We start from the raw sequence: 26503 nt of genomic DNA, 5'->3' as shown, positions 1-26503 counted from the left end.
ACTGTAACCTACAATAAATAAAGATTATCTTATCTTTCCAATCGCAATGGAATCTAAATAATTCCCATATGGGCACTTGGGGTCTTGCTCCATCAGAAAAGCAAACTGATTTGAGAAGTAAATATGTGACTTAACAAGAACTATTTGAAATAAATGGGTCTACACAATAATGAATATTTCACTGAAATAGATGTTGCTTTTTTTATTCCATTAAACTGCCTGAAATTAACAACATGTTACCAATAAACAGCATCCCATGGTCACGTTTGAATGAACAACCTTTACCTAAAAATCTTTAAAAACAAGCATTAGACTATGTTAGACTCCAGGATTTCTAATGGTTCGCTGCATTTCAAATTAAGATACATGACATTTTTTTCTAAGTTAAGAGAACCTGGCTTGATACATGGTTGCACTTCTATTCAGTTTTGAACATTTTTATTAAGACGTCTACGGGAAAACAAAGGGATCGTAAAACTTGTAAATGATGGCATTTTGTTTCATATCAAGTAGATAAACCACTTTTAAAGAAGAATATTAGGAAAATAAAATACTTTGGCCATTTTTTTGAAAACAAAACAGAAATAATTTGATTTCAAATGTTTTATTTATCCATGTTGTAATAAAATATAAAACTATAGAATATTTACAATGACATTTGAACTTGCCCCAATCAATCAATGACAGGCACAACACTGTTTTAGCCGCTTTTATTAAAATAGCCCACTAAAGCAAATAAAGATTTCTCTGGGATTTAAGTAAGGTAAAAAAAACTTGATTCAACCATGCCCAGTTGAATAATACAATAATACGAATTTCACGAGGTTCATTTTACCATTACCAGTAACCTTTAAAAAGAAATAATGAGTGAGTGAACATGAGATAATGTTCATATCAAAAATTTTGTAATGCCCTACGTAATTCTATTCTCAACAATGCAGATCTAAATAATTTTTTAAGGTTTTACTATACAAATATTTAAATGGCTGACGTCTGGCACAGGCCAGGAAACTTGGAAGAGGACTAAACAAGACAACATAACTTGCGAATATCAAGCCTATTATTCTCAAGCAAAATTTCTGACATGACAATTTTTTTAAGATTTTCACTATTGAAGTTTATGTAAAACCATGAATGTCCCCTGGCTGCAGCAGTATTACTCTATGGAAATAGTTTGACCAATCTTTATGTGTAGAGGACCATACAATACATACTAATTAAATTTCAAATTTATAGGTTTTGCTCTTATGGAGGATTTTTAAAATATATATTTCTAGACATACTAGACTAGAACCATTTGAAATTTGGTAGAACCTTTGTGAAAGGATCATTCAAAGCAAGTTTCATCAAATCTGAGGTCATTTGCAACCATTCATTGTGGACAATGTATTATAATGTCAAGATCAAATTTGCACTGAATATAAAATAATATACAAATGAGCCAGGTCATGACATAATGGGTTTGTGACCAGCATGGATCAAGACCAGCCTGCACATCCACCCAGTCTGATCAAGATCCATGCTGTTCGCTGTCAGTTTCTCCACTTGTAATAGAGTTGGTAAGCAAACAGCATGGATCCTGATCAGACTGCATGGATGTGCAGGCTGGTCTGGATCCATGCTGGTCGCAAACCCACTATGTTGGTTTTGTCTTGAGGCGGCTCAAATTCTATCCAGCTTAAGCTGTTATAAGAAATAGATTTAAAATATTTACATTTCATAAGGGAGGCAACTAACATTTTATAAAAAGAACATTCATTTCATTTACATTTGCATAAACCTATACTAGCAAGTTTTCACATGAAAATGCAATCAATTAGCTAAGAAACTAAGTTTTCTTAATTTACATAATATACTTAGATCTATAAAGATAATTACAGTAAACTCAGAGGTAAAAATGTTACACTTGGTCTATTTTAAAGACTGAAGCCTTAAAGATAATGATTTGATATTATTACTAAATTTAATTCCATCTATACAACATCATCATTATCATCATCTTCCCAACATTCATCACCATCATTTTTGTCCTCATCAGTTGTTACAATGTTTGAGGCACCTAATTCCTGCTGCTTTTTTCCTCTGTAAAATCTACCATAATCACAAGTCAAACCTTGTCTTTCCAAAAATCGTGTGCACCAATTCTTAGATGCCCGAAACTTACTCATATCTGCTTTGTAATTTCCTTCCATGGCTAACTGACTTGCTTTTGATCTGACTGCAGCTCGCAATAATCTTTTCCCACTTTTTTGCACATCCTTACACCATAAAGCTAGATCCTTTTCAAGCTCACCGTATAATGTTGAATTGCTGGAACGAAAACGCTTTCTACCCTTCTTCCCATTGATAATTTTTTCCTTGGAATTTCGCCATTCTCTAACATTTGATTCACTAGTTTTATACACTTCTGCAGCAAAGTTGTTGCTTGAACTTTCAGCAAAGTTTATAACAATGCTTTTAAATGCATTATCATAAGATTGTCTTGATTCTTTTTCAGCTCTGGCATTATCACAAGTCAAATTGTGTCTTTCCAAAAATCGTGTGCACCAACTCTTAGATGCCTGAAACTGACTCATATCTCCTTTGTACTTTCCTTCCTTAGCTAACTGACTTGCTTTGGATCTGACTGCAGATCGTAATAATCTTTTCCCACTTTTTTGCACATCCTCACACCATAAAGCTAGATCCTTTTCAAGCTTACCATATGTTGAATGGCCGGAACGAAAACGCTTTTTATCCTTCCTCTCACTGATAATTCTATCCTTGCATTTTCGCCAAGATCTAATATTTGATTCACTAGTATTATACACTTTTGCAGCAAAGTGGTTGCTTGAACTTTCAGCAAAGTTTATGACAATGCTTTTAAATGCATTATCATAAGACTGTCTTGATGTTTTTTTACCTATTTCATCTAGCATGTCGGTAAATTCTAATTCATTAGCATTCTTTTGTGGTATTCCTTTTAATTCTTGAGGAATATCAATATCTACATCAGGGTTTTCTAGGTTGGTATCCTTAATTCCTTCAACTAAATTGTGTCTTTCCAGAAATTTTTGAGCCCAAGTATTTGAAAACATATCAGCACAGAAGTTTAAACAATACTTTCTTTCTTCATACAGCGACTTTGCTTTTGTTGCAACAAATTCTGAAGTAATATCCAGTTTTTCTTTCTGCTTTTCTTGAATCTGTGACAACAAATCATCCTCAAACTTTTTTGCATCTGTTCCTATTGTTTCAGTAATGCTTTCTTTATGAACAGAGATTTCAGATTGGTCCAACTTCAAGTCATCTATAGCAGCATCAGTTTTCCTAACCTTTACAAATGTGGTATTCTCAAGTGTCTCATCAAGTTGGCTGCTGTGCAATTTGCATGCATTGTTATCAAAAGAGCATTTCCTTTTTCGCCTAGACACAGTCTTTTTTTCTAGAAAAAGATTTTTATCAGTTTCTAATTCAGTTTTTACATTATCACAAACATCAGAGTAATGAGCTGCTTTTGCTTCAGAGTCAGAATTCAACCTTTCATGAACGTCATTACCTGACATATCTGCAACAACACCTAACTTTACTCCCGGCTCTATATTGTTCTCATCTGACTCAGTTTTAACAGGTTCCTCAATTTCAGCATGCAGACTGTTCTCCAAATCTATTCCAACAACATCAGACGTATGTAATAATGATTGAGCAACAATACTTGTATCAACGTTTTCAATAGGTTCTGTTTTCACTGGTTTACAATCTCCTATATCTTCCATTCTATTCTCTTCATTGTCTCCAAAACTTTCAACTTCCATATCAGTTTCATTCATGGAACAAGAAAGAGTTTGACTTATGCTTAGGTTTTTACCTTTCGCTTTTGTGCGGCAGAGAGTGAGATTATTTGATTTCAAAAATTTATCACACCATTTTATCCCAAACAAATGACGGGAAGTGTCCACTTTGTACTTTGGATCAGTCGCTAACATTTTTCCCTTTGTCATTATTTCTATTTTACCAAGCACAATGCCTTTCTTTTGATAAAATAGAAACCATTTACATAAATCTTTTTCTATCATATCAAGATCTGGTGCTCTTGTGACATTTCTCTTTCTGTTTCTTGGCTTCTGTAATATCATATCCTTTAACCTTCTCCAGTCGCGCACAGATGATTCACCGATACCAAATTTTTTTGAAGCTGCTCGGTTGCTTGTATTTTCAGCATATTTTACTGCACGAAGTTTGAAAACATTGTCGTATGCTTTTCGCTTTCTCTTATTTGTCTTTCCATCTTCTATATCATCACCATCTTGAACATCTAATATCAGACCAAGTTTCTCATTTTCTTCCAGAATATTGTCAGATTTGTATGGGTCATCAATATCAGTGTCTGAATCTTCACCATCCTGGGAATCCCTGGTTTTGCACAATTGATTATATGATGTGCATTTTTTATCTGGTATTTCTGTACATTTTTCTTCTATTAACTTGTTTTTGTTTACTTTTACTTCTTGAGTGCAGAACTCTGTTGACTCAACTGAGTAAAGCGATTTAAAGGCAGGTAAATTCAAAAATGTTTTCAATTCTCCATGAAGCCCTTGCTCCATGTAGTTGCTAGCCTCATTCATAGTTTTCATTGCTGTTGCACTGAGTGTACTAAGTTTGACAGATTTAAGTTTTGTAAACTGACTACACAGCACCATATGAAGTTCTTTCATGTCCTTATTTACAGCTTTAAATACATCAATCAGTAACCCATTGGACAGCTCTTTATTTTGGGACTGCAAAAATGCCAAGTTAATATTCTCTGTTCTACTTTGTAATTCTACCAACAAATTCTTTTTTCTAACAGGAAGAAGGAAAACTGTTTCCATTATTCTTTGCTCTTCTTCATTTTCATTGTTTTCTTTTAATCTTTTCAGAAACTTCATTTCATTTAAAACTTTAAGTTCAAGGTTATATGAGTCAACAATTTCCTCTTGCACTTCAATTTTTTGGCATAAAATTTGTCTAAGTTTATTAATATGTTCTTGCACTCCTGCTTGAGGCAAATTTTGTTCCAAGTTTTTGTAGGTTTCAAATACATATTTATATGTAAGGTTTTGTGATTGACATCTTCTTTCCAGGAAATCTTCCACATCATTTACTACCTCAATCTTAAAACTATCTTTTTCATAAATCCCCTTTAAAACACTTCCACAAGGAAACCTCAATTTTGAACATATCATTTTATGTAATTTTCGTTTCCTATCTAGTATGCAATCTACTGCTTTTAACATATGATTTGACTCCCATTTCAATTCTGCAAAAATACTATAGAAGAGATTTACAACTTCATCATTTGAAATTTTACTGCAACTTTCCCTGTTTTCAGTCTCTGAAATTTCATTTCCATTATTCACAAAAGAATTCATCTTCTTGTTTTCCTATAAGACATATAACTAGACAAGGAATGGCTGTTTCGGAGACTTTTGATCACAAAACTTGCCAACTGCCAAAATGTACAGAATTTTTCACATCCTGAAATAAAAAAAAGAACTCACAATTGGTACATTTATAACAAAACAGGAGCAACATGTATTCTTGATATCAGGTTAGAATATAATGAGATTAGAATATATATATTTTTTTCACATCTTATCTTAAATATTGTTTTAAAAAATAGCCTATGTAAGTACTTTTAAAAACCAGTGGTGCATACTATGTTCTACCATGTTGATTAAAGATCTAGAAAAATTATGGAAGAAAATGCACAAAAAAAATAACAATTAACCAACATTAAGTCCCTTGAATGAATCATTTATAACATGCTGTAACAAGCTTTATTTTAATTCGGTGAATTGTGCCTTAAAGTGGTGAATCTGTTTTAATTTTACCATTGATTATAGTAATTTATACCTAATATTTTTACATGTTTTCATGATTCATTTAACAAACTTTACATTTAATTCAATAACGTATAAATGCTAATGTTTCACAAAACATATCATTTGGTAATGTTAAAGTGAGAAAAAACTTTAATTAGTGTATTGAGGCTAATCATGAGTGCAGCCAACCAGTCATATCGTCACAGCTATTATTAATAATAAACTCAGAGTCAGATTGAAAGTAGTTCTACCAGTTGATTTAATTAAGATGTTAACATAAATAGAGGGTGAAATCTTTGATAATGTATAAAGAATGCATATTTTTGACGTCCAACAGAAAATAAACATATTTCGTTAAAATTATTATCACACATATGTCTGACAATAATAAACAATTTAAAAATGCTCATTAATTACAATCAAACCAATTACAACCAAGTCTGAATAAATGTCAACAGGGAGATTATTTCTTCTTCAAGTTTCCACAACAATAAGTAAATAAATAAAGTATTGTTTACTATCAAATCTGTTGTTATAATTAATTTATGTGGACTTTACTCAATATATTTGTATAAATATAGTATTCAAAACCTTACTGTTTGCATACATGTTTAGGTTAGACTCCTGGCGGAACACTGGCTGAAAGCACCAAGGATCATGTTGAAATATGGTGTTTCAATGGGGGTAATAAATATTGGTTTACACGTTGGGAATGGATTTCTATAAGTTATCTAGTAAAAAGACCCTTAAATCCAAAAAGCAATAATAAAAGATATACACTTATTATTTAATTTTACCTATGAAATATGGTGCAATATCAGTCAAATATATTTCATATTTTTTAAAAATAAATATGAAATATAAATATGAAAGTGGGCGGAGTCAAAACTCATATTTATTTTAAGGGACTTCTTTCGCCATTTTGTTTGAAAAATCTGATAAATACAAACAACTTTTTTGTTGAATTTTGTTTTGAAAACTATCTAGAATGATAGAAAATGGTCTAACTAAGAAAATAAATCCGAACAACAATATCTTTAATTCAGTCATTAACGCTGTACAGACGTTTAAAAAGTTGTTTCCGTGACGTCACAATCTAGCGCTAAATATCGTGTGCAAAACAAGACGATACTTATATTATTGCGCACTGTATAATTGAGTTGCGTAGCAGGCAAGGGGGTTCATAATCATTTTTCTTTGATAATGAAATTAAATAAAAAGGTTATTTTTTCTTTTTTCGTGAAATATGGTATATATTTTCACTCAACATGATAAAATGCCTCATATTTTCACTCGCCGTCCCGGCTCGTGAAAATATGTGGCATTTTATCAAGTTTCGTGAAAATATATTCCATATTTCACTCAAACGAAATAATATCCTCTTAAAGAATAATTCCATACAAAAAAAATTAAAGTAAATACACATGTTTATGCAGAAAAATCTCACTTATCATCATTTTACGCGATTATTTTGTATTATGACGTGAAAAACAAGCCTTTTCTGTATCGTATTGTAGTATAAAGTTTTAACCTCTTATTATTTAACAATGACATGTAATATCTGAATAATTGGTCAATTATCACCTGCATAATGTCCAACTTGATGCTGTTTTAAACTTTTAAATAATTTTAAAGTAGAAAAGCAAAAAGCACTGGGAAATACAAATAAGGCAGTCAAAATCCTTAATTCAACACCATCATTTAATTTTGTTCTAAATTCTATGGGAAATTTCAAAAGACTGGGGAATATTTAAGACCAAACTGGGGAAAAAAAGAGGCTAGTTTGGTTGGGGAAGTAGCCTATATTCGGCCTCTACAAAGAAGGGTTTTTTGGCCCTGGTTTTAAATAATTTCATGAAACAAATTATTCTTAATTAAAACTGAATTAATATATGTATATGTTTATAATGATATTTAACCCTTTACCTCATATATACGCGAAACAACGCACTTTGGACCCCCCCTTTTAGACCTCAAATAGCGAAAAAAATGTCCTATTTGGGCCCAAAACACATGTTTTCGTTTGAGAAATGTTGCTAAGAAAAGTGCTCACTTTTTCGGCGCCACCCCCCATCCAAAAGATACATCAAGGGGTTGCCAGAAGGGGAATGTGCCCCCTTCTGCTTGGGGGGGTTTGAAGGCAGTCCCCCCCCCCCATCGCCAAGAAAATTTTGGACTTGTGAGAGGGTAAAAATGACCCCAGGTCGATCATAAGGTAATGTGTAACCAATGCTGAAAAGCCTTTGACTCTATCTCCATCCATTGAGAAGTTGCAGCACTTTGAAATCAATTTTGATGGAAAAAGTCAAGGCAAAATAGTGATTTTTGGCAATTTTGAGATGTCCCCTCATTGTCATGGTAACAGGAAATTTAAGACTGAGCATGTCGTTACAAAGGCAATGGTCCAGTCAACATTCGTGCCAAGTTTGATTAGTATTGAAGCATTTTTCATAGTTTCATAGCAGTTTGAACTTGTAACAGGAGGCTTTTCAATGAAAACGGCCATTTTTCACAATATGCTCATGAGTGAAAGGGTTAAAGAAAAAAAGAAAAGCCAATTAAACGCGGAAAGTCCGAGCGGGCCGAAATATCTTTATAACATTAACTCACGGTCCGCCTCGTCTCGAGTCACAGTCCACCCTGTCCAAAAATATGGTCCGCCTTGTCCAAACATACCGTCCACCCTGTCTCACGGTCCGCCCTGTCCGTAGAGCTTAATCCGTAATGTACCGGAAAAAGGTGTTTAGCTCCATTTTTGAAAAGGTCAATTTATATGGATTTAACTCAATACAGGATTGGAGCAGTACCTCTAGACGCTTGCAGAAATCATGATCACAAAATAGACAAATATAGTTTACATTTTTCATTCATTATCATACATAAATTGGTGTGAAAAGATGAATTATACTTATTAAAGTTCATTCCGTTGGGTAAAACGGCCAGATTTTAGCATTTTATGATTCAAGCGCCTTAAGTTAATACGGTATTTTAGTGCGGTGCTCCAATCCTTTTTTTTCGGTACCACTAAAATACGCAACGGAGATTTTTGGCGCAACGGACGCAACGGAGATATTTTTTTTTAGAAAAGCCGGCACAAAGCCTTTTTTAAAAATCAATGTGCTATATTTAAGCATCTAAAATGATTGTTTATAACTATTTAGTAAGTAAGTTTTAAAATATTTCATAAATTGTATATGTTTAATTGCACTGAAGGGTCATATGCCTGGCGAAATGGAAATTTCATGGCGCAACGGAGATATTTTTTTCAGAAAACCGACACAACCCCTTTTTTTTAAGTCAATATGCTGTATTTGAGAATCTAAAATGATTGTGTAGCACTATAAAGTAAGTATGATTTCAAATGTTTCATAAATTGTATACACTGAAGGATTATAATATGCCTGGCGAAATGGATATTTCATGGCGCAACGGAGATAATTTGGGAAAATCGGCACAACGTTTGTACTATTATATGAAATTAATTAACACCAATGTTATTTGAATAAATAAATTTAAAAAAAAAAGATTTAAAAACCTTAATCGGAGATTTTTTTTTTTGGCTCAACGGAATCAATGTTAGTCCGAATTAAGTAGTTATATGAAGAAGTAAAGCATTAAAGATATTAACTGAATTACTGAAGTGGTGTAATAAATGTCTGTTTTATTAATTTAGAAATGGAATTAAATACGGTTTTATCGTTATGGCTGACACTGAAAGACATGTATGGATTTTACAATCTGTTTCATTTTTTCCCGTTCAATTCGTTTTTTTTACGAAAAGTACCTTAATAGCTTTTCTTTACATAATTTTCAGAATTAAACTTGAAGAATATGAAAAGTCCGTAAAGCATACGCTGTTGACTTTCTAATGTAATCTTAACAATAAATTACCAAATTTCAACAAAACGTTCATTAATGGCTTTATTGATGCACAAAGAAATACGATTTTTTTCCGTCATGGCTGATATTCGAATGATTGTAATATTTTATGCATTTTTAAAATTAAAAATAGTACAGAACAGAAACTTTATTACTTGGTTTAAGCATAAAAAGCTCATCACCATATTAAATATACAAATACAACATATAATACATAAATGACACATGACATGAATATATATAATTACAAAATAATGGTTTATGTGATGTGAGAATGTTTAATTTGAGATACGAAATTACTTAAAAAACATATGAATACATGTATATAATACACAAGAATTGGCCTATCTTTACCAAACATTATCAATTTAAGCTACAAAATAATAATACATTTTCTTTTATCTGAAAACAAAAAAGCAAACTGTGACAAATGAAGGGGGATAACTTAGGTAACTTTACATAACCAGTATTTTAACATTTACTTCCCCTTAATAATTCATGATCAATATTAATAGAATTCATTTCTATATGAAAAATGAATACATTTACTGATTTTGTACGTTTTTTTATATATATAAAGAAAAGAAAAACCCACACAAAACATACCAATACCCAAAACAACTAACACTTGACTTAATTATAAGGATTAGTTTTGTCAAAACATTTTATCATGGTATTTATATTTGGTTATGTGTTGAAAAACAGATATAGTTAATTTCAGAAGATACAAATATTAATAAATAAATAAAAAAAATATATGTATATATGTACAATTTCATATTCACATATAACTTTACAATAGTAACTATACAACATATTTATTGTTTGACGTAATTATTAAAATTGTAAAACGACATGCCTGTAGAATTTGCTTAGACTTTCCATTTTAAAACATAAGATAATTAACTTGAACGTTACTTATAACAATTCCTTCCCAATCAGAAAACCCCGTTAATCAAATGCAGCTACTGTTTATTTAGCGAAACAACAGCATTTTGGTGATTGGCAGAATGTTTATCACGGGTGTTAAGTACCGATAATTAAATTACCAATGACACGTGGTTGATGTTTATTGGACAAGCGTTTTCACACCATTTAGATAATGTGATTAAGAGGAACATGTATTGACTTTAAGGTATTACATATTTTTTATAACTTATTATTGTCGAAAATATTGCTTTTGAAGCTTATTATGCCATATTTCACTCAAACTATGAGAAAAATTGTGTTTATGAAATGTGAGACGTAATAAAACATTTTGGAGCCTGAATCCACCACTGATAACGGTCAAGTTTTCTTTTACAAGTGTTAAAATTATTAAACACCCGTGCCATAGTCGTGCACGATACGTTGCTAATTGCTTACAATTCTCGCGTTATTGATTACCGTTTGTCAATATAACAATTATGAAATATTTTGATTGCTTTTGATGAAATATACAATTTATACGCAACAAACAATTATTGAAAAAGTACACAATGATTAATGAAAGATAATAAATTAATAAAATAATATAATATGATAAAACTGTTATGATAGTCCCCGTTGTGCCGAAATGTGTCCATTTCGCCGTAATTCAAATATCTTTTACAACATCCTATTTTCAACATTTTCTAAAACAAAGGAAAGTTAATCATTTTTAAAAGACTGTTACTTATTATTCTCAAATTCTTAAGTTATGTTTACATTAGAACTACCCGTTATGCAAATCTTCATTTTCATTGCGCCGAAATTATGTCCATTTCGCCGTCCATTTAGAATCTGATATATTCAGTATTCTACCTAATAAAATCACACTTATACAGTATATGTAAAAAATATGTATAAAATATCAACAATACCAACTTATATGATTATTTTACGTTTAGACATAAAAAACAGTACACAGTTTTGAAAATAAAATCTCTGTTTCGCAATAATCCATCGGCGCAACGGAGTTTATGAAAGGTATTACAAAAATACAATGAATGTTTATAATAAAAAAAAACTGAACATTGATTCTGTAATAATAACATATTCCTTTATTTAGTTAACTAATGCAAATTCAATTAAAAATTATGTATAGAAAAGCTATTACAGTACTTTTCGTAAAAATAACGAATTGAACGGGGAAAAATGAAACAGATAGTAAAATCTATACTTGTCTTCCAGTGTCAGCCATAACGATAAAAATGTATTTCATTCTATTTTTAAATGAATTAAACAGACATTTATAACACCACTTCAGTAATTCAGTTAATATATTCAATGATTTACTTCTTCATATTACTACTTAACTCGGACAAACATTGTTTTCTTTTTAAATTCCGTTGCGCCAAAAAAAAAAAATCTCCGTTGCGCAGACAAAATGTCCATTTCGCCAACACACAATCCTTTATGTACAACATCAACATTGCAGCTCTTTGATTATTTGATATACGATTTAGGTTTTTAAATCTTTTTTTTTTTTAAATTTATTTATTCAAATAACATTGGTGTTAATTAATTTCATATAATAGTACAATAGTACAAACGTTGTGCCGATTTTCCCAAATTATCTCCGTTGCGCCATGAAATTTCCATTTCGCCAGGCATATAATAACCCTTCAGTGTATACATATACAATTTATGAAACATTTGAAATCATACTTACTTTATAGTGCTAAACAATCATTTTAGATGCTCAAATACAGCATATTGACTTTAAAAAAAGGGGTTGTGTCGGTTTTTCTGAAAAAAAAATCTCCATTTCGCCAGGAATATGACCCTTCAGTGCAATTAAACATATACAATTTATTAAATATTTTAATACTTACTTACTAATTAGTTATAAACAATCATTTTAGATGCTTAAATAGCACATTGACTTTAAAAAAAGGCGTTGTGCCGGTTTTTCTAAAAAAAAATATCTCCGTTGCGCCCGTTGCGTCAAAAAATCTCCGTTGCGTATTTTAGTGGTACCCCTTTTTTTAGTCCCACTCGAGTTATATTGGCTTTTAAACGAATAATAGAGTGATGGAAATATGACAATTAGTTTACTTCTTTTATTATACCTACCTGGTACTTAAGAAACGTTGCCCAGATCACAGATATATTAACAATATATACAATATATTTGCTCATTCAATATATTAAGCTCCTTGCCCAGGAGCATACAAATGGCGCTTTTTTACTAAGGGACGTAATCCTGATCATTTGAAATCAAAAACGGTGTGGCTGTAAGAATTATTTTTTATGAATTAGAAAACTATATTTTTAAAAAAAAATGTCTATAAGCCGTTTTACCAGATTAATTCTTAGACAAGAGATATCATGATGTAGCATGTATTTAAATCTTAGATTTAGGCCATTCACTCCATCAATATCTTAGATTTAGGCCATCTACTCCATCAATATCTTAGAATTTAGGTTATCCAATCCATCAATATCTTAGATTTAGGCCATCCACTCCATTTATATCTTAGATTTAGACCATCCACTTCATCAATATCTTAGATATAGACCATCCAGTCGATTTAAGCCATCCACCCAATATGTTAGATTTAGGCAATCCACTCCTTCATTATCTTAGATTAAGGACATCCACTCCATCAGTCTCTTAGATTTAGGTCATCCACTTTATAGTGTAGGTCATCCACTCCATCAATTTCATAGATTTTAGCTGTTTACTCCATCAATATCTTAGAATTAGGCCATCCACTCCATTTTATCTTAGATTTAGCCCATCTAATCCATTAATATCTCCGATTTAGACCATCCACTTTATCAATATCTTAGGTGTACTGTAGGCACGGATTGTAATATAAATCTGTGGTGTAGGTCATCCACTCCATTAATATCTTAGATTTAGACCATCCACTTCATCAATATCTTAGAGAAAGTTTCAGACAGACATGATGAAAAATATATGAACCTGATGAAATTTATAAAATGGAAAAAAATATAGAACTTTTAAAAACAAGTTTATAACTATATTAGGTTTCATTATCACCTATAACTATATTAAAAACTATATTCAATTTCATTATCACCGATAACTTTATTAAGTTTAATGTTCACCTATCACTGAATTCAATCATAATGTTAATATCACAGTTTCTTAACTTTCAAACTTTAATTCAGTGTATGGCATGCTTGACAGATTGTGATTGTAATAGGTGTCAAAATAAATGAATTTACTCCTAATTGAAAGATACAGATTTTGGAAGGTTTTATCATCTCAATTATAATATTCCTTCACACTTTTTTCAATTTCCGGATTTTGGAAGTAAATTTAAATTCAAATTTCACCATAAAATCATTCGAAATTCAGAAATTCCAGAATTCAGAGGTATTAATTAAATAGAAAACAGAGGGAGAAATTTCGGGACTTTGAAAAATGTTCGGATTTCAGAAGTTTCCGGATTTTAGAAGTTCCAGAATTCAGAAGTTACACTGTACTATGTTGGGGGGTATTTTTGGATATTATCTTAATATTGGTTGATAGAATTCCAGGTTCCTGCGTCTTAATCTAATTTTTTATAATTTTTATACAGGTTGTTTGTTTGAAATGAATGGTAAAGGATAGTCTGCTATGCCTGAAAATAGGTTATATAGCTATTGTTATTATGCTTTACTGTAACCAACTGTAACTAAAGATTATCTTGTGTTATCTTTCCAATTGCAAATGGAATTTAAATAATTCCCATATGGGCACTTGGGAGTCTTGCTCCACCAAAAAAGCAAACTGATCTGAAAAGTAAATATGTGACTTAAACAAGAACAATTTGAAACAAATACAACAATTATATACTACAATACTAATATTAAACAATTACAAATATTTCACTTAAAACGTTCAATTTAACCACCAAATTATCTCAGCTTATTATCTAAACAGAATCCCATAGTCATGTTAAATGAACAACCTTCACCTAAAAATCTTTGAAAACAACCATTAGTCTATGGTTGACACCATGATTTCGAATGGTTCACTGCATATCAAAATAAAAATACATGTAGAATCTATAAGCATAATTGCATTTTTAATACAGATGATAAGTAAACCCCTTTATCAACCTTGATACATTGTTGCACTTCTATCCAGTGTTGAATATTTTTATCAAGAAGCCTAAGGGAAAACAAAGGCATCATAAAACTTGTAAATGATGGTATTCTGTTTCAGAGTAGATCAACTTTTATTTAGAAGTATATTAGGAAAATGAAATACTCTACATTTTTTTTAAAACAAAAAAGAAACAATTTGACTTCAAATGTTTTATTTATCCACATTGTAATAACATATAAAACCATAGTAAATTTACAATGACATTTAAACTTGCTCTAATCAGCCAATTACAGGAACAGCCCTGTTTCAGCTACTTTTATTAAAATAGCTCACAAATGAAAGATTTCTCTGGGATTTAAGTTATTTATAACTTTATTCAACTATTCCCAGTTGAAAAATACAATAATAAGAATTTCAAGGTTATGTTCAAATGACAAAAAATAATTCTTAGAATCTGTATCTTCAAACTGAAGTGGAAAGGTCTTTTGTCGAAAAGCATCATGACCCTTGTTACATACATTACAAATACATGTACAAAAATACATAAATCACTCTCCTACAATACAAAAATCACTTTTTGAGATAAGGATGTACATGAAGAAAAATACATATGATATCGGAGAATATAATTATTACGGTACTTTGTACATGAAGTAGTCAATTTGCCATATATATACACAAAAACCCCATCTCATCAAAAACACAGGGTTCGAATTTAAGCTGGCATACTGGAAAAATGCCAGTAAAAAATCTAATAATGCCAGTAAAAATTTCTCTAGCTGGCATTTATTTGCAAGTGATTGTGCATTTTGGACGTTTACATAATTGTTATCTTCTAGATCTGAGCTGATGATGATGCTTGGCAACTGCCCGCTGCAGAAACTGATGATATTTACTGTGTAAACTTAAAAATCAATTTTTAGTTGTTCTATTTATTTTTTCTGTGACTATATTTTGATGGACTATTTATAACAGCCAAACACTATTGGTTAGAGCATCCATATTGTTTTATCAGGGTCCAATGTAAATGCATAGCACTCCTCTGTAAAGTGTTTACTTTTAAGCTGAAATATCTATTTACTTTAAGTAGATCAGTACCTCTGAGTTTTCAGGCTGCTAAAATTAATGAAGGTCCTAAGAAATTACATAACATGAACAAGTTTATAACTGTACATTGTCACAATGAGTGTTACTCTGGTAATTATCTAATCTGATCCCTAAACAATTGTGTATCATTTATAAATTTATATGTGTTGAAATGTTTTTGTTTCGTTACAAGAAGACATCTGTGTTTACCAGTGTGAGTGATAAAGATGTTTCTGATACAGATATTTATTAGACATTCAAGCTTATTATCATTTGTCATACCAGATGTTCAAAATACATTGTCTTTGTGTATTATAATAATAATAATAATAATAATAATAAGATACGTAATCATAGAAATGCCAGTTGACTACCTCATATTGCCAGTTAAACATTTGATCACTTGCAAATATCTGCAAGTAGAAAATCTTGCTAAATTCTAACCCTGAAACACATAAAAACTAATTAACCACCAATTGCTGCATTATAACTATTAATTGTGGCAGGAGTTTTGTTGTCAGAAATGCCAAAAGTTGTATTGTCAGAAATCACAATATAGAATTATTATTACGGTACTTTGTACATCAAATAGTCAACTTGTCATATATATACACAAAAACCCCATCTCCTCCATAACATGTAACAAGAGCTGTCGGTAGGACAGCAACGCTCGACTATTCTTAGTGCTTGATAGTAAAAAAAATGCTTGATACAGTTACCTCCTCCTGTTTACAGGTTGGGGTCATAATGGTGAACAAGTGTGCAAAGTTTCAAAGCCATATATCTATGGACTTTGAAAATATTTGAACTATTACAAAAACTTTAACGTAAATTTTAAGTAAAAAAAGGGGCATAATTCTGTCAAAATGCTTGATAGACTTACCTCCTCCTGTCTACAGGTTGGGGTCATGATGGTGAACAAGTGTGCAAAGTTTCAAAGCCATAAGTGAATAGACTTTGAAAATATTTGAGGTATTACAAAAACTTTAACGTAAATTCTAAGTCGAAAAAGGGGCATAATTCTGTCAAAATGCTTGATACAGTTCCCTTCTCCTGTCTACAGGTTGGGGTCATGATGGTGAACAAGTGTGCAAAGTTTCAAAGCCATAAGTCAATGGACTTTGAAAATATTTGAACTATTACAAAAACTTTAACATAAGTGGTTACGCCGACACCGACGCTCGGGTGACTACAATAGCTCTACTTATTCTTATCGAATAGTCGAGCTAAAAATAAAGCAGCATTGTATGGCAATAGTTTTATTGTCAGAAATGATAACAGTTGTCTTGTCAGAAATGACACATTCATTTCTGTATGTGCTAATAATTATTCTTTAAATCAATTCACAAATTTTCAAACAAATTGACTATATTTTTAGATATCAACTGACTATACTGTATAATAACATTACTTGACAACTTTTTTACCATCAGAATCTGAAAAGCCAATGCTAGCTTAAATAAAACATATTGATTTAAATTCTAATTTCATCAATTTATGACAAGATAGTAAAGGCTATGTATAGTATCATTTTCAAATAGAAATATTATCTACACACCCTCCATAAAAAGCTTCTTACATCTGTAATCACTTGTACAATATAGCATGACAGAAAATAACAGCTGTACAATTTTTTCAACTTCGCTTGTCTGACTCATTACTTTTAACCCCCGATAAGATCTCATTCTTAAATTTGAAACAGTATCATATTTCAAGTCCTTTCAGAGAAGGTGTATCAGTACTTGTTATGGTACTTCACATGCTATTTCAACATCATTTTTCTTCAAGCTGTTATAGATTATGTTAACACCATATTTTCAGACAATATTCTATCTCTGTTCATTTCACATATTTTTCCATAAACTTCCTATGAAATTCTGATCTTAGAGTGTCATTTATAAACAAAGATTTCTTCTCGTCTCCTTTCGCACAATTCTTGAACACTACATCATCATCCCATCTGAAATTTTTAGAGTACACATGAATACGAAAATAAAATTTCTTTCACTAACATGTAAAATTTTGTTAGATTTTACCTACAATATATATCCAGCAATTTCTTTTTAAAGGCCCATTATGCCTCAAATATGCTATCATTTTTATTTCTCAAAAACTTTTTATTTTTGGTATCTTGTAAAAGTTTCAAAAAAAATCTTTTTGCTCTTTTTGCTCCTTCGACATTTGGTATATTATAGGGAACTAGTATTTTGTATGAAAGTCATAATACTATTTTGTTTATATTTTGCTACCTTTATGACACATTACTGTACATTCAAAATTATTTTTTCCAGTTGTTAAACCTGTACCAGTCTCTAAATCCAATTATTGAAACATTTTAAACATGTTTGACATTTCTAAAGAATTACAAAAATGAATTTCTGAGGTATAATTTGCCTTTATATTATAGAAAACAATAAATCCAATTTTCATTCAGTAATTTTTTTCTTACATCTCTCAAATGTTTCACAATAAACCTGCTGAAATTCTATAATAGACTTGTCTATAGCTTCCCAAGGGCCTGTTCATTACAAATTTTTGGGGGTATCAAGATGAAAATAAATCATTAGCCAGCCAACAGTATAGAATCTAATCAGACTGCATGGATCGGATCTGCATGCTGACCTGGCTCTACACTGGTGGCAATGGTTTATCACTTTGGTTCGAGCAGGTTCCCATTTGCCGCTTAAGATGTAATAAAGAAAAAAACAAGATATTTTGCAAATGGGCCATATGTTATAATTATAAATTATAATTTCTATGTCTTACATTGCTTAAAAATTTTGAATGATCAAAATATACTTCCTAATAGGATATAGGTGTAAAAAAAGCCACTTACCTTCGTTTGACTTTAAACTCCACCGGTTTTTCTTGATTTAACAGTGGATTGCCTTTCAATATAATTTCTGTTCTGATTCTCTCTTCTTCAACCTTCTTATCAGCATCCTAAAACATTCAAATATTATCACCATATTAAATGAGCCGCACCATGACAAAACCAACATAGTGCGTTTGCGACCAGCATGGATCCAGACCAGCCTTTGCATCCCTGCAGTATGATTGGGATCCATGCTGTTGGCTATCAGTTTCTCTACTTGTTATAGTGTTTGTAAGCGAATAGCATGGATCCAGATCAGACTGTGCGGATGTTTTTACGAGTATGTAAGATTGGAAATAGAATGTAATGTTCAATCATGAAAAAAAAAGTTGTTTGAAGCATGGATTACTTGTACAGACAGAGCAGTTGAGGGCATTTTTACATGATTATACAGCATAAAAGAGAATTAATGTATGTCATATGACATCAGTTCTGATGACAATAACTTAATAAGGTCAGGAAAATTACTTCTCCGCTCAATGTAGTCAATATATTTCAACAATCCTATTTTTATAGGTATGTTAGAATGGAAAAATGGAAATTGATATTAACTTCCCATGTTTTATAGTATAATAATGCATGGTTTATCGCTCAAACGCTTCTTAATTAATCTCTCAAGCCTACCAGCTTTTATGATTATATTCCTGCACATCAGAACTCAGTTCTGATGACAATAACTTAATAAGGTCAGGAAAATTACTTCTCCGCTCAATGTAGTCAATATATTTCAACAATCCTATTTTTATAGGTATGTAAGAATGGAAAAATGGAAATTGATATTAACTTCCCATGCATTACAGTGTTCGCGTTTACTGAGTAAACATATCAATTTACTCGCTAAAATTGCCAGGGAGGAAAGAAAAAAAGGGCTGTTGAGTCCCTGGGAAGAAACACTTTTTCCCCGATAATTGGTCAATTCTCTCTTAAGTTTTTTTGCTCTGCTTGAAAATGATTTTCTATTCACTTTAAATAAATTGTATTATAAGAACTTGACTTTCACCTCATTTTCATTTGTTCCTTTCTCATTAGCAATGCAGATTTATATCCCAAACGTAGACTAGGAGCAAGTGCTCGGCCTCGTTTTGGGCCAACCTATCAATGGTATCCGCGAACATCAACAGTCTCAAATTTGATTGTATTATGAAGTTATGCAAACATTGACATTTTTGTAATTGAGGACTCGTTCCATTTGAATTGGGACGTAACAGATCTATTAGCACTGAGTCCCAGGTACTCAGTAAAGTTAGGGAAAATCGCTAACACTGCATTATAGTGTAATAATGCATGGTTTATCGCTCAAACGCTTCTTAATTAATCACTCAAGCCTACCAGCTCTTATGACTATATTCCTGCACATCAGAACTCAGTTCTGATGACAATAACTTAATAAGGTCAGGAAAATTACTTCTCCGCACAATGTAGTCAATATATTTCAACAATCCTATTTTTTATAGGTATGTTAGAATGGAAAAATGGAAATTGATATTAACTTCCCATGCATTATAGTGTAATAATGCATGGTTTATCGCTCAAACGCTTCTTAATTAATCTCTCAAGCCTACCAGCTCTTATGACTATATTCCTGCACATCAGAACTCAGTTCTGATGACAATAACTTAATAAGGTCAGGAAAATTACTTCTCCGCTCAATGTAGTCAATATATTTCAACAATCCTATTTTTATAGGTATGTTAGAATGGAAAAATGGAAATTGATATTAACTTCCCATGCATTATAGTGTAATAATGCATGGTTTATCGCTCAAACGCTTCTTAATTAATCACTCAAGCCTACCAGCTCTTATGACTATATTCCTGCACATCAGAACTCGACACATACTTAAAATTGTTATCTATAACCTAAATAACGAAACAATATCAATATCAAAGTATTAAAATAAGTCATATCTTGAAGCCTGCTAACACTAATTAAAACACACAATTCAGCTAGAAATTTGTATAATTGGTTTACCAGTTTAGCCTTTTCTCTCAAGCGTTCTTTTTTAATCTTCTGAAGTTCTGCCAGCAATTCAGCAGTGTCATCTTCATCATCAGAACTGTCTTCTTCATCCTGAAATAATTCAACAAACACCTGTCTTAATGTTTCAGAAAGAAATGACCATTTATCATAATGGAAGAATGACTACTTCGTATGCTCAGAATTCTGCGAGAAGTGGTAAGTTTGGTTTTAAGCTGTACAGACACTGTACCAGCTTTACTGGTCAAAGGAGACCCCTGCTGACTGTATTCTTTTTCAACCACAACTGGGGCAAAAACTCAATTTTATATACCGTTAAATACCTAATAAATGCCCCTTCCCCTAATAAAAGCCTTTTGATAAGAAAAACAATCTACTCATCAGTGCTGAACTCATGAGTAAATCCATAACTTCATTCAAATCATTTAAAATCCATTTTATCTTTAAAATAAAAGTGATTCTAAATGATTTGAATATATAGTATGAACTTTAAAATCTTAACACTTTTTAATGTTATTAACAACACTTGTTAACACTAATGTATTTACAATGAATTTTGGATTTAGAAAAAACTGTGTTGTAATAATAGCCCCCCTTTTGGAAAATGTTTAGCCCCCGGGGGTGTTTAATAGGAATTTTACGGTAAGCTAGTTTGTTTGACAGATTTCCACATGAAAAAAAAAAGAGTCCAAGTGACCATGATGATTTTAAACAAAGAAGTAAGGGTAAAGAGAAAATACCTCACCTCATGATATGACAAGCACAGAAAAAAAGGGCAACTTATGGAGATTTCAGAATTTTAAAGATGATGGAAATTTTATAATTTTCAAGATGTATTTTCTATTCTTAGATTTTATGATATTGATAACCTTAATTACAAAAGTAAAGCTTTGAAAAACCAACATGACTGAAAAATGACTGATATGTCATAAATAGTGACAGAAAATATAAATTAAGTCACAAGTGTATACTATACAAAGATCAAACTGACTAAAAAATTATTGATCAACAGTTAAGTTAAAGAAAGCCGATTTCTGTGAGCATACATCATGTACATATACTAATTTACTCTTTAAAGGAACTCCCCTGAGGTCCAAAAGATTAAAAACATAAATTTTTAAATTCTTACATAAACCAACTGGGACACTTAAACAGCAAGATATGCAAAAGTTGAATAAGAAATAAACACGGAAATATATGTTGGAAATCTTATTTTTTGTGCTATTCTTAGCCAGATTTGTATGAAAAGCATTGCAACATCATGTCAAAAAACCTTGGTGGAGTTCTTTTTATATACATTTACAATCTAAGCAGAACAACACACTTCAAAATATAAAGATTTTGGTTGTTGCATAGAGGTATTTCTCTAGAGAGGTTAAATTTGTTATATGATTCTTTACTTTTCGTAAGAAATAATACTGTTGTTGTACAGAAGTTCTTTTTCAAAGAGGTTACACTTGTATACAAACTGAGATTTATATTTATTCAACAATATTTCAAATGTACTTACATCATCATCTATTGGATCATCAGCGTCTAAATTAGCTGCTGGTATCTGTTCTAACCTGGGTCTCTTACTGCTGCCTGAATCTATAATATTCACAAAAATTGTTTATTTTTATCGGCTTTATTTCACTATGACACAGTTACAAAGGTCACATATCAACTTTTTAGCTCTGTATTTTGTAAAATTCACCCTTCATAATATAATTTAACAGGATGTTCCTTTAAATAAATGTAGCACATCATTTTTTTAAGAAAACCGAGGCTTGGGTCTGCAGAGAATAACTTTCCAACACCCAACAAACTTTAAATTTTCTTACAAAAAATACATTTTTCTAAAGGTAATATTTTTTAAGCGTAATTTACAGAACAAGAGAAGAGATTCTGAGAATACAGACCCCTGTTTCTGTCACGTTTTTCTCTGACTGCTCTTTCCCTGTCTTCAAGATCACGTCTGAAATCTCTGCCTCTCAAATCATCTGATGTTCCTTGACCATCTTGTCTGATAGTAAATATAAAGTAACATTGTACATGCACTGATTATATTTGGTTTTAACCCATATCCCTAGGGAACCTTAAATGAGATTGACTAGCCTTTGCCACCAGTATAAAGCCAGGCACATCTGTGTTGTCTTATCATGCTTAGTCAGCTGTATACTGTTTCTACCTCAATCTTTGTATTTCTATGTTGAAATCCCTCAATTTTGATAAATGGACTGTTTCAAATTAAACATTATCAGGTCATATTGACAAACAAAAGGGAAGACCTACGCAGCGTCCAATTTCAAAGCACCTCTTCATTTTTCCAGACAAAAAAAATACAAAAAATCTTCTATGACAAACTAATTAAGGCTTCATATGCTCATTTTCCCACCTGTAAACTTAAAGGCTGTTTATATCTTAATTGACTTGTCTTATATTGAGCTATCATTTTAAAATTTCATATGTCTAGAATTCAAAAGTTTCAATTTGATGCATAAATTTTGAATATTAACATTTAAATTAATCAATGTTGAGTCTGTTTACATGTAATCCAAATATTATAATATTATCATTGTAAAATATAGGAGAATTAAAACTGGAATAAAATGAAACTCTAAAAATGGACTTCTAATTTAAAGAATGAGCTTTATTTTTGGAAAGAGTTGATTCAAATTACCTGTATTTCAAACGGGTATGCCCTGGCAGATCACGGCTGGAGTACTGTTTAGACATAGCACTGAGATCCCCACCCTCTCCCTTGCCTTTCCCGCCCCTCGCGGGCTCAAATGTTGGTCTTGCAGCTGTTGTCATTTTTAATCAGTCCTGAAAGGAAAATGTTTGGTAAAGTATAGCAAATTATTGAAAATTCTTGATAAACCTAGAAAGAGAATTATTGTCACAGTACATAAATGTCCTAAACCATGTTAGTACATTACTAGATGACATAAAAGCAGACAAAGCCTGTGGAATTGTAAAGTCAGATAAATAGATTTTATAGAGCTGTCATCGATTCAGTGCAAAGGATATTGACGATACATCAATATTGGATGACAAATATTGTGCTTCACCAACATATTTTGATAATTACAAATAATTTATGACCAACTTTCCCATTCATATGCTTTGCCTAATTTCATATTATAAGTTCATTCAACTTTGGCTTACTGAAGTTTAACTGTATATAATAATAATATGTTTTAACCAATGAATAAATACATATATGATATACATTTAACAATTTTGACTTATTTATAACATTAATCTAATTTATTACTTATGACTCAGAAAGCTAATTAAGAATATACAAATTATGTGATTAGTAAATTATCTTTTGTTAAAAGGGAGCTCGAAGAGTACACGCCCGTTTAACTCACAACGAGTGAAAAATGTCCATCGGTTAAAATGTTGTGAGCAACTTCCGTTCCTCGTTGTGAGCACCCATCTATGACGAGTGACACGATAAACAAGGTGAGTTTTTCATAATTTTTGAAGATTACAGACATTTATGTAAAAATATCGGAATGCAGTTAGCTAGCGATGTGTTTTCCGAGTATGCACATGTAAAGATATTGTCTGTTGGTGGACAATTTGATGGAAATACTGTGTGACGCAGTCACTCGGGGTAGCTGGAAAACTGGAGACAACTTCTCTTTGGACCTAATTTAACATTGAAAACGTCGATTCTGGTGACAATTTGTGCATTCTAACCTAAAACAGATGCCCACAAGTCTTCAGCGTTAATTATTATCTGAAAGTCTTCGTAGAAACGAAGATATACTCTATTTTGCTTTAATCCTCGTTGTGAGCACCATAACCTCATTGTGAGCAAGACAAGCGCAATGCTTGTCTGGTTTTAATATGTAATTGCAAAGAAGTATTTCAATCTACCAAAAGCAATCAAAAGTTTTTGTACAATAGTTTTCTTTGCAAATTTGTTATTCTTTTCTTTTAAAAGTTTTCGTAAGAAATAATACTGTTGTTGTACAGAAGTTCTTTTTTCAAAGAGGTTACACTTGTATACAAACTGAGATTTATATTTATTCAACAATATTTCAAATGTACTTACATCATCATCTATTGGATCATCAGCGTCTAAATTAGCTGCTGGTATCTGTTCTAACCTGGGTCTCTTACTGCTGCCTGAATCTATAATATTCACAAAATTGTTTAATTTTATAGACTTTATTTCATTATGACACAGTTACAAAGGTCACATATCAACCTTTTAGCTCTGTATTTTTTGTAAAATTCACCCTTCATAATATTACTTAACAGGAGGTTCCTTTAAATAAATGTAGCACACAATTTTTTTTTAAAGAAAACTGAGGCTTGAATCTGCAGAGAATAATTTTCTAACACCCAACAAACTTTAAATTTTCTTACAAAAAATACAATTTTCTAAAGGTAATATTTTTTAAGTGTAATTTACAGAACATGAGAAGAGAATACAGACCCCTGTTTCTGTCACGTTTTTCCCTGACTGCTCTTTCCCTGTCTTCAAGATCACGTCTGAAATCTCTGCCTCTCAAATCATCTGATGTTCCTTGACCATCTTGTCTGATAGTAAATATAAAGTAACATCATACATGAACAGATTATTTTTATTTGGTTTAAGAGAACCTTAAATGAGATTGACTAGCCTTTGCCACCAGTATAAAGCCAGGCACATCTGTGTTGTCTTATCATGCTTAGTCAGCTGTATACTGTTTCTACCTTAATCTTTGTATTTTGATGTTAAAATCCCTCAATTTTGATAAATGGACTGTTTCAAATTAAACATTATCAGGTCATATTGACACTTAGTTTAATGGCAAACAAAAGGGAAGACCTTAGCAGCATCCAATTTCAAAGCACCTCTTCCATTTTTCCAGACAAAAAAATCTTCTATGACAAACTAATTAAGGCTTCATATGCTCATTTTCCCACCTGTAAACTTAAAGGCTGATTATATCTTAAATGACTTGTCTTATATTGAGCTATCATTTTAAAATTTCATATGTCTAGAGATTTGATGCATAAATATTGAATATTAACATTTAAATTAATCAATGTTGAGGTTGAGGTTGTTTACATGTAATCCAAATATTATCATATTATCATTGTAAAATATAGGAGAATTAATACTGGAATAAAATTGAACTTAAAAAATGGACTTCTAATTTAAAGAATGAGTTTTATTTTGGTAAAGAGTTGATTCAAATTACCTGTATTTCAAACGGGTATGCCCAGGCAGATCACGGCTGGAGTACTGTTTAGACATAGCACTGAGATCCCCACCCTCTCCCTTGCCTTTCCCGCCCCTCGCGGGCTCAAATGTTGGTCTTGCAGCTGTTGTCATTTTTAATCAGTCCTGAAAGAAAATATTTGAAGTATAGCGAATTATTGAAAATTCTTGATAAACCTAAAAAGAGAATTATTGTCACAGCACATAAATGTCCTAAACCATGTTAGTACAGTACTTGATGACATAAAAGCAGACAAAGCCTGTGGCATTGGAAAGTCAGATAAATAGATTTTATAGAGCTGTCATCGATTCAGTGCAAAGGATATTGACGATACATCAATATTGGATGAAAAATATTGTGCTTCACCAATATATATGGATAATTACATATAATAATAATTTATGACCAACTTTCCCATTCATATGCTTTGCCTAGTTTCATATTATAAGTTCATTCAACTTTGGCTTACTGAATAACTGTATATAATAATAATATGTTTTAACCAATGAATAAATACATATATGATATACATTTAACAATTTTGACTTATTTATAACATTAATCTAATTTATTACTTATGACTCAGAAAGCTAATTAATAATATACA

The 26503-nt window shown here is 31.3% G+C and overlaps 2 protein-coding genes across 4 annotated transcripts; both read right to left on the bottom strand.

The window, feature by feature from the left end:
* Nucleotides 1-588: 588 nt before the first annotated feature.
* Nucleotides 589-12818, bottom strand: LOC132752604 (uncharacterized). 2 transcript variants are annotated; one of them, XM_060742942.1, is made up of 2 exons: nt 12759-12818; nt 589-5496 (listed from the first exon to the last, which is right to left on the bottom strand). In XM_060742942.1, exon 2 carries the CDS (start codon nt 5388-5390, stop codon nt 1974-1976), a length of 3417 nt encoding a protein of 1138 aa, XP_060598925.1. In that variant the 5' UTR covers nt 5391-5496; nt 12759-12818; the 3' UTR covers nt 589-1973. The 2 variants fall into 2 exon arrangements, with proteins under 2 accessions (XP_060598925.1, XP_060598926.1); XM_060742943.1 differs by lacking the exon at nt 12759-12818 and adding an exon at nt 8454-8583.
* A 4830-nt stretch (nt 12819-17648) lies between these two features.
* On the bottom strand, nt 17649-26021 carry LOC132752603 (spliceosome-associated protein CWC15 homolog). 2 transcript variants are annotated; one of them, XM_060742941.1, is made up of 7 exons: nt 25876-26021; nt 25125-25228; nt 24806-24817; nt 22197-22276; nt 20681-20779; nt 18671-18777; nt 17649-17794 (listed from the first exon to the last, which is right to left on the bottom strand). In XM_060742941.1, the coding sequence occupies exons 1-7, from the start codon at nt 26007-26009 to the stop codon at nt 17674-17676; spliced, it is 657 nt and encodes a 218-aa protein (XP_060598924.1). In that variant the 5' UTR covers nt 26010-26021; the 3' UTR covers nt 17649-17673. The 2 variants fall into 2 exon arrangements, with proteins under 2 accessions (XP_060598924.1, XP_060598923.1); XM_060742940.1 differs by lacking the exons at nt 24806-24817; nt 25125-25228; nt 25876-26021 and adding exons at nt 22588-22691; nt 23349-23514.
* Between the last annotated feature and the right edge of the window lie 482 nt (nt 26022-26503).

The sequence above is a fragment of the Ruditapes philippinarum genome, unplaced genomic scaffold, assembly GCF_026571515.1.
Source record: "Ruditapes philippinarum isolate M1 unplaced genomic scaffold, ASM2657151v2 ctg3292_1_1_1_1, whole genome shotgun sequence".
NCBI lineage: Eukaryota > Metazoa > Mollusca > Bivalvia > Venerida > Veneridae > Ruditapes > Ruditapes philippinarum.
This window is presented reverse-complemented; position numbering and strand designations above follow the sequence as displayed.